A 12,272-nucleotide genomic window follows, 5' to 3' on the forward strand; every position below is an offset into this window, starting at 1 on the left:
CAGGGACCTCTTGGCAACATAACAACTTTATTTAGTTTAAGTTCATATGGTGCCCAAATTGGTTGTAACAGAGCTCCACTACCCCGACTGGGTATCTCAGCTGAATTCTCCTCATAGCTGGAAGAAGCGCAGTTTAATGATTATAACCCTTTCCCCTAGTAACTAGACAACCCATAGTTCTAGGAGTACAACTGATTTTTATTTGGAAAGCACAGTCTTTTAAATACCGACCCCCAGCATGGGGTCCGTATTCATCCTAGAGTAAGCCCGCCCTGGTGCCTCTGAGTCTGGGAGAAATTTGAGTTAGCCCTTGCTTTAGCTAATTATCTCCCAGATACAAAGGACACAACATGAAAATACCCCAAAAATGCATGAAAATAAGCAGGAACACCAACACATCATATATTCCCAGATATATCTGATCCGAGAGCCCAATTTGGAAAAATATCGCCCGGATCCATGGAGAACAGACACCGAGGTAAAGATCGGACCAGCCACTAACAAGGTCCATGCCGAGAATAGTTCCATTGTAATTGTCCCTTCGGCCGGTCAAATATCGAGAGCTCCTGCAGACAAACAAAAGGAGGCTCCCCCTGGCTCTCATGGAGCTACTACTCCTTTTAGTCCATAGTACCTTTCCTCCAAATAGCGCTCTCCTGGCAGGTCAGGGAGTGTGGTAAAACTGAGGGGTAATTTGACCGGCAGTGGGAAAGTGATGCGGCCGAGCCGGAGTTCCACATTTTTTGATACTAGGTCTCGTTGGGGACCTCGCAGCTCTATAGAACCGAATAACTGGCAGGGAAGAGGCCCTCTTGGGTGCACAGCATGGAAGGCGGGAACCACAGATCCAGGGGTAGTGAAATACTTATTTCATGAACAAATGATGGGGACATAGTAAATGCTTTGCCACACTGGTCTTTAAAGATGGTGTTGCATGAAATGGTGATATGATGATTGTTTTGCTGTAAAAAAATAATTTATTTATTTTTATTTTTTTGTAGTCCATACTCCATGTGATGATGGTAATGGGGGCTGCTCACATCTCTGCCTTTTGTCCCCACGGGACCCATTTTACAGCTGCGCATGTCCCACTGGAGTGCAACTGACTCAAGATGGCAAAACTTGCAAGACGGGTAAGGCATGAGGGTTAATGCTGAAAAAAACTAAATGTGCTCAAAGTTTCAGGATTCAGCTGAGATTTTATTTTATTATCAACATGGTACATTATCTTACTTAAAGGGACACTATAGTCACCTGAACAACTTTAGCTTAATGAAGCCGTTTTGGTGTATAGAACATGCCCCTTCAGCCTCACTGCTCAATCCTCTGCCATTTAGGAGTTAAATCCCTTTGTTTATGAACCCTAGTCACACCTCCCTGCATGTGACTCGCACAGCCTTCCATAAACACTTCCTGTAAAGAGAGCCCTATTTAGGCTTTCCTTATTGCAAGTTCTGTTTAATTAAGATTTTCTTATCCCCCTGCTATGTTAATAGCTTGCTAGACCCTGCAAGAGCCTCCTGTATGTGATTAAAGTTCAATTTAGAGATTGAGATACAATTATTTAAGGTAAATTACATCTGTTTGAAGGTGAAGCCAGTTTTTTTTTTTTTCATGCAGGCTCTGTCAATCATAGCCAGGGGAGGTGTGGCTACGGCTGCATAAACAGAAACAAAGTGATTTAACTCCTAAATGGCAGTGAATTGAGCAGTGAAATTGCAGGGGAATGATCTATACACTAAAACTGCTTTATTTACCTAAATTAATTTAGGTGACTATAGTGTTCCTTTAAATTGTAATGTCACTAGAAGAAAAGAAAACCGCTTTAAGAGGAAATGTCAAATTTCTTGAAATTATATGCTTGAATAAATCATTGAGAAATCACGTATAATGTGTTAACCGTTTGGTTTTATGTGATACTCTGTTTTCTTTTAATATATTCGAGAAATTACTACTGATATCACAGTCCTGTTCAGATCTGGCAAATTCAGGGTACACCTTGCATTAAAGAAAGGGGAACTGGCTTCTCTTTGCTGCATACTTTCTGCAAAGGTCAATGCTTATAACAATGACTTACACTTTGTCCCAACCCTTTAAAGGGATTCTAAAATGTTAGGAATACAAACCTGTATTCTTAACACTATAGTGCCCTTTGCCGCCCCCTCCCCCCATGGTACATAATGGGTTAAAAACCCTTTATTCAGTTGATGTGCTTGGTTGCATAGTGAAAGGTATTGGCAGTAGAAAGAGGGAAGTGCTGGTGAGACCTCACTTGGAGTATTGAACGCAGTACTGGAGACCGCATCTTCAGAAGGATATTGATACCTTAGAGAGAGTTCAAAGAAGGGCTACTAAACTGGTTCATGGATTGCAGCATAAAACTTACCAGGAAAGGTTAAAGGATCTTAACATGTATAGCATGGAGCAAAGACGAGACAGGGGGGATATGACAGCAACATATAAATACATAAAGGGAATCAACACCGTAAAGGAGGAGACTATATTTAAAAGAAGAAAAACTACCACAACAAGAGGACATAGTCTTAAATTAGAGGGGCAAAGGTTTAAAAATAATATCTGGAAGTATTACTTTACTGAGAGGGTAGTGGATACATGGAATAGCCTTCCAGCTAAATGGTAGAGGTTAACACAGTGAGGGAGTTCTATGTCTCTTGAAGCTTAGTTGGTGTTCCGCCACCTCCAACGTCATCCAGATGTGTGCACATTAGGCCCTTCCCATAGGAAAGCATTGCGGACTATGGATTTCCTCATGCAGAAACTCCCGGAAGTGCCTCTAGTGGCTGTCTGAGTCATGCAATGTAAACATTGCAGTTCCTCAACGTTTTACCTTACAGAACTAAGGGGAACAAGGACAGTGCATCCAGACCACTTCAAGGAGCTGATGCGGTCTGGGTGACTGTAGTGTCCCAAAACAAAACCTAGAATTTAAGCTATATGTCTGTTCAACCATAATTTACCTCTTTCATATTAAGTGTACATGTATTAAGTGCAAACATATTATATATCAATTTGTTCAGGATAAATAGGGCTTTCATTTCACATAAAACATTTATATATGAAACAATTTAAAATTAATAAAATAAAAAAAATATTAAAGTATGAGAAATTAAGAAATGTTATTTCCAAGTTCTGCATGGCATTTTAACTGTGAAGGCTGCTAGCCTACAAATATGTGCATTTTATTGCAGTAAAAGCTGTCATGTCCCATGAGTTACAGGGTCAAATATGAGACTTGCCTGTTTCACATTTTACACATTGAAATTTGCCAGATTGGTTTGCTGGGCCTATGTTACCTTTGAGACCGTATGGCAGCACAGGAATGAAAATTACCCCATCATGGCTTACCATTTGCAAAAATGGACAACCCATGGGGTATGTCCAGTCTTTTTTTTAGTAGCCACTTAGTCACAAATACTGACCAATGTTAGTGTTCATATTAGTTTTTTTGCATTTTCACCCAAAAACTGCACTTTCACTGATATCTTGATATCATCGGCATAATAAGTCTTACTGCTCTAAAACACTGATATTTGTGTTCATTGATGTCTCCAGAGCACATCATTACCCCCCTTGTACAGGTTTTATAAATGTATCAATATAGGGTTTGCGAATATGTCTATCTTAATTAAATACTTATTTTTCTGGGAGGGGTAACAGTGCAGTTTAAATGTTAAACTAGGGCTCGACAAATCCCGGGTGCCAGGTTGCCATATTTGTCCTGCCGCCTGGGATTTGTGAGCCTGTTTAGCCCCTGAGGCGACCGACTTCCCGAGATTGGATGGGGGCAGTCGGCTCACGCAGGTTTGGGTGGGCAGGCAGGCGGACGGTCGGCTCATTGAGAGCTGAGGGAGGCAGTCAGCAGAATGAGGGAGACGGGCCGCTGGCGGTGGAATGAGGGAGGAGTGCCATGGGCGGCGAAATGAGGGAGCTGTAATCTGCTTCCTCGCACACCCTCCAGTGATGCCAGAAGCCGGAATATGACATCATTCCGTCCCAGCGTCACTAAGCAGCGCTCTAGGAAGCAGAGCAGAGATGACAGCAGCCCCACTGGACCACAGGGAAAGTTAATCCACTCCAGCGTTCCCAAATGTAGGGAAGCTAGGTGGATTTAAAATCAGAGAGAGAGAGAGAGAGAGAGAGAGAGAAAAAAAGAGAGAGAGTGTGTGTGTGTGTGTCCTGCTCCCCATGAATAACATGGCTGTGCTGGTGACGCCACGGCTGGCCTAACCTCCATGGCTGAGATAATCAATCTTGCTTTCCCATAGAAAAACATTGGGAGACTATTGCGCATGCGCGGCATAATGCCATGCTGCACAATCTACTTCTCCTCATAGAGATGAATCCCTATGAGGAGCATTAATGTAGGTGCTGCACAATGTGCAGCACTGCCTCGGGAAGCACTTCCTGAGGCCTTCTGAGTGAATGTCACCAGAGGTGTTACCAGACAGCACTTGTAAATCCTGCCTTTAGTCTGGAAAGTCATTGTTTACATTGAAAAGCGTGCAGGGACAGTATATAGACTCCAGAGCAACTACATTAAGCTGCGGTGGTTCTGGTGACTATAGTGTCCCTTTAAGAATTGTATTTTTTACATTGAAAAATCTGGCTCCTAACTTTTTTAGCTGGCCCCTAGATTTCAAGCAAATTTATCAAGCCCTTAAATTGTATAACAACTTGCTGGTTAGTTGCTTTCTCATTGAACTATACTAAAAAAAAAAAAAAATTCCTTTTAATATAGAAGGTGTTATCTCTAAATACTCATCCAGGAAAACAATTTCCACCAAATTACTTGAGACGTCTGAGGTCTTAACACAGAGAGAAGAATACTGTCAACACCTTTAAAGGGGCACTTTAAGCACCTTAACTACTGCAGTCGTTACGTTTAGTTTAATTGGTTGAATAGCACTCAAAGCACTATATATGTTACAATGACTTGAAGTAGTTGGTGCTTATAGTTTCCCTTTAACAGCAAGTAAGGGTAGTCTAATGCAGGGAAACGAAACAGGGAGGTGATAATGACAAAAATAAATTGATGTGCAGTTATATTAATTTATGTAATTTTAGCTTCAGTTTAAATGTGTTTATTATTATTAATATATGAAAACAATCCTAAAAATAAAACTATATGGATTAACCATAATGTATCTGTCTTGATAATTTATTCAAGTGAATATGAATATATATATATATATATATATATATATATATATATATATATATATATATATATATATTATACATACATACATACATACATACATGTTTGGTTTTTTTTTTTTTGTAGTATTTTTTGTTGCATTCTCTAATGTTGTCCCAATCTTCTAAGGAAGTTATACATAGTAATAATGACTACACGGTAAAGTACACCGTACAGATTTAAAAAAATTAGATCATACACATATTCTTTTTCTTGTAACTTTTTTTTCTCCCGTACATCTGGCCTCGTATTGAAAGCACTGGCAACCACCATTATACTTGCAAATACGTTTATTCATGTTCCTTCAACAAATGGGGTTAATAATATGCTGTGATAAGTAAAGTAGCCATCAAACGATCCACAAATCAAATAAGAACCTTGCGTTTAACACCCTTTTTTTTTTTCTCAAGGAGACCCGGGGGTCACTGTGAGGCGTGAATCCTTTATTACACATGTCTGCCAGTAGTAAACATTTGCTTTAGAAATCACACAGCTAATTTTCATGCCTGGACCATTGCAAATCCTTGATCAAGGAAAGAGCAGGATCATTTACAAATGAACAGTGCTATTGTGGAATGGCAAAGGTTTGCAGCCATTTGTCAGTCTGTATAATTGCTCAAACAGCCCTTTTTATTTCCACAGTTGTCCATGGATACACTCTGAGAATTCACAGGGAAACGGGGAACATTTTAGAGGTTTTATATTTAATTTTTTTTTTTTTTTTTCTAAGGTTTATGCATTCCTTCCATGAATAAAATGTTTTTTTCTTCTTTGGTTTTAAGTTTAAGAGTGGGAATGGGATTGATATAGCTTGCTGTCTTAAAGGGTCACTATAGTTTGGAAGTGACTGCCATTTTTTTTCTGCATCATATAGAGGAAGAAAATAACAAACTTTATTAACTAAAGGAACACTATAGTGTTAGGAATACAAATGTGTATTTATAACACTATAGTACTCCAGTCACAGTTTAGGTGACTTGGCTTCCTCTGCCACTGTTGAAAAGATCATTTTAGTTATGTTTGATTACTCCCATGAACACTGTTCCCCTGCGTTTCGCTTCGCCTCTTTGTAGCATCAAGATATCTGTCAATCCTATAGGGAAGCATTGTGAGGCTATTGTGCATGCACAGCAAAATGCTGCACTGCGTCAAACAGATGGTTTCTCTGATGCCCTATGATTGAACGAGGGATCACGTGGTACCCAGACCACTTTGTTGGGATGAAGTGGTCTGGGTGCCTATAGTGTCCCTTCGAGATATAGATCCATAGAAACATAGAATGTGACGGCAGATAAGAACCATTCGGCCCATCTAGTCTGCCCAATCCCTCGTTACTGATTCTGCTTATACATTGCAAGCAGTAGCTTCCCAGACCAAGAATAGGCAACACCCACCAATCAGGAGATTTCATTATATTGCCTGTTTTGTTTTATTTAATTTTTTGTGAGGGGGGCAGAAATCGGATATGTGGGACTGGTCACTACTTTAACTGCCACAATGAAGCTTATAGTTAATTCACAGCCCTGTAATAGGGAAGACATGTGCATGGAATATACATGTAAGATTTACAAATTGCATAATGTATATTTTATAAGTTTCTGTGTACAGGAACACAGTGATAGGATGATTTCATGCACCATAACTTCAATGAAGATAAGTTGTTTAGATGCTAATGGTGACCTCTTAATTTCAATTATCTTATAATTTTATGGTTATGTTTAAAGGATTACTATAGGGTCAGGAACACAAACATGTATTCCTGACCCTATAGTGTTAAAACCACCATCTAGCCCCCCTGGGTCCCTCATGCCTCCATAAATATTGTAAAAATCTTACTGTATTCAAGACTGAAGCTGTAACTCTGCATGCTGTTCGACTCAGAAAAACAAGCAGTGTGCTGACATCATCAGAAGTGGTAGCCTGATCCAATCACAGTGCTTCCCCATAGGATTGGCTGAGACTGACAAGGAGGCAGATCGGGGCAGAGACAGCATGATTCAAACACGGCCCTGGCCAATCAGCATTTCCTCATAGAGATGAATTGACTCAATTAATCTCTATGAGGAAAGTTCAGTGTCTGCATGCAGAGGGAGGAGATACTGAATGTTTGGATGCATTTTAGGCAGCCATGACCCAGGAAGGATCTCGAACAGCTAGCTGAGGAGTGGCCAGTGAAGTTATCACTAGGCTGTAATGTAAACACTGCATTTTCTCTGAAAAGACAGTGTTTACAGTAAAAAGCCTGAAGGTAATGATTCTACTCATCACAACAAATGCAATAAGCTGTATTTGGTCTGGTCACTATAGTGTCCCTTTAACATGTATTACTAAGCAATCTGTTACATAGAGACCATCTATTATTAGCCACTAAACTGTTTCAGTGTAAGTAAATATCTATCATGCCTAAAATCAGCTAAAGTTTTCTAGTTAGAACTACTGAATCACATCATAACCATAGATTCTCCGAATATGACCGTCACAGGACCACAATACCATATTGACTTTAAATCCCACTACCTAAGTTGCACATCCTCGTGCAACACATTGTTTGTGATCCCACAGATGGCATCCAATGCATTATGAATATATGTGCATCCCATGTATTAAACTTTGGGTCACATCGTCAGTGGATTTATAGATTTTTCACACTGAGTACTGAAAGGTAGCCTCTGCAGAAATACAACCCCCATGATGATTTGCCTTCATTAATGTTGGCACTCCATCGTGGGAGGTGTAGTTATACAACATCTGGGTGTCTTTCTTTTGGCTACCCGTCATACAGTTGTTCTGCTTGAGAATATTCTCCCTTCCCGTATAATTGGTCTTTATTTACGTCTGCATATAAGAAGGCCAAGTTCTGAACTCTCTTTGAACTAGTTTTCTTTGCCATGGAATGTGTAGTTCTTATGGTCAGAATATTTTAATTAATTAGTTTATTATTGTTATATTTGTGAACTTACTTAAATGATATTTAAGTAACCCTTTTTTAAGATCTTCTAAACATTTAAAGGAAATAGAAGTTCATGGCAAGTTTAAGGCTCTTCTTATACACTGAAGAAAAGCTTTGAGAAAAATTGTTTCTAAATAGCGTTTTTTCACTGTAATGTATATTCTTCCAGTTCCCCACATAAGAGGGATAAGGGTTGCTCAGGAGGATCAATGACATGGGTCTGAAATACTTTATCTGGGGATAATGGTATTTGTATTCGATGGCTTGACTGGGTAGTGTGAGGTAAGGGCATTGACCACTCAACTGGTATGGAAAGTTGGGGCATGGACAATTTGGCTGAGGACTAATGTTTCAGGGTAAGTGATATGGCTGGGAAGGGAGGTAGGGACATGATGGTAGATTAGCTTGGGGATACAATTCTAAGTGATTTTTTTTTAGGTGTTTACAACTAAAATTTTGAATGTGCATTTGGCTAAACCATACACCAGTGATGGCAAACATATTTGAGCCAGTGTGTCCAAAGTGCAAAACCATACAAACTTAATTATTTTAAAGTACCAACACTGCAATTTGTTTTTTTTCTTTTGAAAAATAAATTAAAGTCAGATGTCTATCATAAGTGTTAATTTTAAACTGTGTCTTCGGGTCCGAGTGTTCAAACATCACACACTATACCAATAAACTTTCTTACTCTGTTTTTGTCACGTTTTTATGTTTAACAAAAAAATGTTGTTCAGCAGTCGGCTTTGTAACATGCGTACAAGCATTTGGATGTCCTTGATTCATTGTGCTGACTGTTTTATGTGCGCATTTTTTATTTAATTTCTAACCCACAGAGGAATGAATAATTTAGCAATGAAAAAGCAAGGGGGAAAAAAAAATTCTGATTAGTCTAGTTTATTCTCCGCACCCTTTGTGGCCACCGCCAGGAAATGCAATTTGTAAATTTTGCCTTTGATCAATGATTTGTTGCTTGAAATGTAATTAATCCTCTCACCTCTAACAAACGATTTCTCCTCCTCCCCCCGGTGACATGTATGTTTCATGTTGTGTGATATCACTTTTCCTAGGAAGCACATCTGATGCTTCCTAACAGAGACTCCGCTTCTGTTCTTAATCTTTTGATGAGATATGAGGACTGATGAGAGGTTTTTAGGTTTCTGTATTGGCCTGCTGCTGTGAAAAACAAAACAACTCAGTCTGTTCTGTCATTGGAAATATTTTCTATCACAGGCTTTCGTATCTATTTCTTATCGCTCTAAGATCTTTAGAAAGGTACAGGTGGGACCGAAACATTGGTCTTTAATGTAAATTTCACAGATTGCATTAAACGCAGCTGTTGTATTATTTTTCATATATATATATCCGAGAGAGAGAGCTGTAACCCTATTACGCAATTAACCCTTAACAGTGTTCTTTATCCTTTATCAATGGCAGGACCATAACCATTTACCATAGGACCTGCTTTATTATTCTTCCCCTTAAAGTTACACCTTTACTTCTGTACTAGTTTCCTCAGTGATGGGTCATTGGTGCTAGTTATGCATGTCTTGCCCCTTTTGCTGTTAACCCCTTAAGGACACATGACATGTGTGACATGTCATGATTCCCTTTTATTCCAGAAGTTTGGTCCTTAAGGGGTTAAACCTCTTCTTCATTTTTTTTTTTTTTCTTAAAGATTTTTTTAAGATTTTCTGACATCCATAAAAATTGCCTGCACTCGGTGTTGAACATTTCTCAAATTTTCAGCGGTGCATTATGAAAAATGAGTGGAATATTTACAGCTAACCTTTCTACGTCCTTGGCCATCTTGGGTGAACAATATCATTAAAGAGTTAAGAGAACCTTTTCCTACAAAGTGGAAAGGTGTGAGCTGTTGAGCAAATCACAGATCCTGATTAGATGCTGACATCTTATTTTCTCTGCAGTTTTGTAATTTATATTGTTTTTATTTATGGTGTGTCTACGATCTGGGCGATCTTAGTAAATGGTTCAATCTGAAACAAATATTGTATTCCTGTGACTTTCTTTTTCTTTTCTTTTTTCTTTTGCACAATCTGGCAGCTTTCTACTGGTAGTTTAATGGTTATTATTTTAAAGGAAAACTAAAGTGGTCCTTTCAATTTAACCATTTAATGTAAAACATTGTTGTTTTGCACAAATGGCAATGTTTACCTTGAAGGGTTAGACACGCCTCTATTGGCTATTACTGACATTCACTGGAGGAGCTTTAAAGAGTAAAGCCCGGTCACATGACGCTGAAGCCCCTACAAGAAAGCATTGATTCACTATTTTTTATGAGATGCTTGTGGCGTGTGCACATCAGGTCCCCATGAGGACAGGACTGCCCCGTATGCGTAAAAAGCCTTATTTTGTTAAGTTTTATTGGTGGTGGTGGTGGTGATGAGGTTGTGTTCTTATGTTCTTAGGGCAGTAGTGTTCCTTTACGTTTGTTGTATGTCTAGCAGTACTGGCCCAATCAATGCATAACATACTAATTAACCAGTATGCATGTGGACTTTTGGAGTTTGATGATACATTGCCTCGGACCCAGAAGTGCTGCTGAGGTAAGTATTTTTACTTGCCTCCTATGTGTACCTCTCTGCAATATGTGCTTCAGTAGCTCTTGCTAGGATGCGTAAACGCGGAGCTTGCACTTTCACAGCGCCAGTAACACTATTAAATTAATCTTCAGAGAGAAAAAACAACAAAACAAAACAAATCTTTTAAATAAAAACTTAGGAGTATAGAAACCACTCCTCTAGTCATGGACATTGCTAAAATGGCTGGGGATATATATATATATATATATATATATATATATATATATATATATATATATATATATATATATATATATATATATATATATATATATATATATATATATATATATATATATATATATATATATATATATATATATATATATATATATTTTTTTTTTTCTCTTTATTTGCACATTATCTGACCAAAACCAAGGGAGATGAAAGAATAACACTACTGTTATAAATAGTGCATGATAAATGCCATTTGCATGAAACAGTATGTTAAAAGAGCACATTACCATGTATTTTAATGTGTGGTTATCCAGCATGCTAAAATAGTTCTGTTTTCTGAATAAGTGTGTGTGTGTGTGTGTGTGTGTGTGTAGATATATATATATATATATATATATATATATATATATATATATATATATATATGTATGTATTTATGAACCACTATTTATTTGCTTTGTAAATTGCTACAAATGCTAAATGTAAATAAAAAAAAAACAATAAAATAGTGGTTCGCTTTTTTTTTTGTTGCAATTTTATTTGTGCATTCCTCCAATTGTTGCATACAGCTAATGGTAACCATACAGTGTATATTCTTTTTTTTTTCTGTTCTAAGTGGCAACAGCATTCCAGAATCTAGTTTTTAGACCGGTCTGATATATTGCATGTGTACATATGTATAGATGTAGAAGTTTCTTTCTGCGTTTTTTTGTTTTGGTTTGTTTTTGTTTTTGGCTGATGTCTCCATGAGCTCAGCTAACGTTTGCACAAGCATGCCATTGTGAACAGCTGTCAAGCGAAAATTTGATGGGCAATTTTTCCCCATTCACTGTATTATTCTGCTCTAGAATAAGGAATCATGTTGCGGGCCTTCCTGCTGCGCAAAGGTTAATACATATAAATAAATCCCAGCTCTCGCTAGCTGGTGAAAACCTAGAAGCGTGTCCCTTCCTAGCATGTCTTCATGAGACACTTGTGTTTTCCTTGCACAGTGATATAATGTCTAGACACTACCTCCTCCCCGTCCTGTAATATAGAAGTGCCAAAGAGATTATTTTCATTAATATGCTTTAAATAAAAATCTTTTCACTTGCTTAAATAACTGTGTCTTTGTTACTTAGAATAAGGCCGAGCTAATACTTTTTTTTTTGTGGCTATATTAAACTTCCATTCCATATGCAATTTCTTTCTCAAGTTGATATTTGGCACCATATTTTGTGGTTTTAATTATAATTAAGCTCTAGATTTTAAAATTGTTGCATGTTTAGTTTATGCCCTGAACTGCTACCATTTATATAGTGTTGTATTTTTGTTTTCTTTTACT

The 12,272-nt window shown here is 38.0% G+C and overlaps 1 protein-coding gene across 1 annotated transcript in view; it reads left to right on the top strand.

Annotated features, from left to right (window-relative positions):
- The window catches only part of LRP5 (LDL receptor related protein 5), a 206,645-nt gene that overhangs the window by 89,075 nt on the left and 105,298 nt on the right, over positions 1 to 12,272 (top strand). The window contains exon 5 of the mRNA XM_063438121.1: positions 1,002 to 1,133. Coding sequence (XP_063294191.1) covers positions 1,002 to 1,133 — 132 coding nt within the window. The remainder of the gene's footprint in view (positions 1 to 1,001; positions 1,134 to 12,272) is intronic.

The sequence above is a fragment of the Pelobates fuscus genome, chromosome 12 (assembly GCF_036172605.1).
Source record: "Pelobates fuscus isolate aPelFus1 chromosome 12, aPelFus1.pri, whole genome shotgun sequence".
NCBI classification, from domain to species: Eukaryota; Metazoa; Chordata; class Amphibia; order Anura; family Pelobatidae; genus Pelobates; species Pelobates fuscus.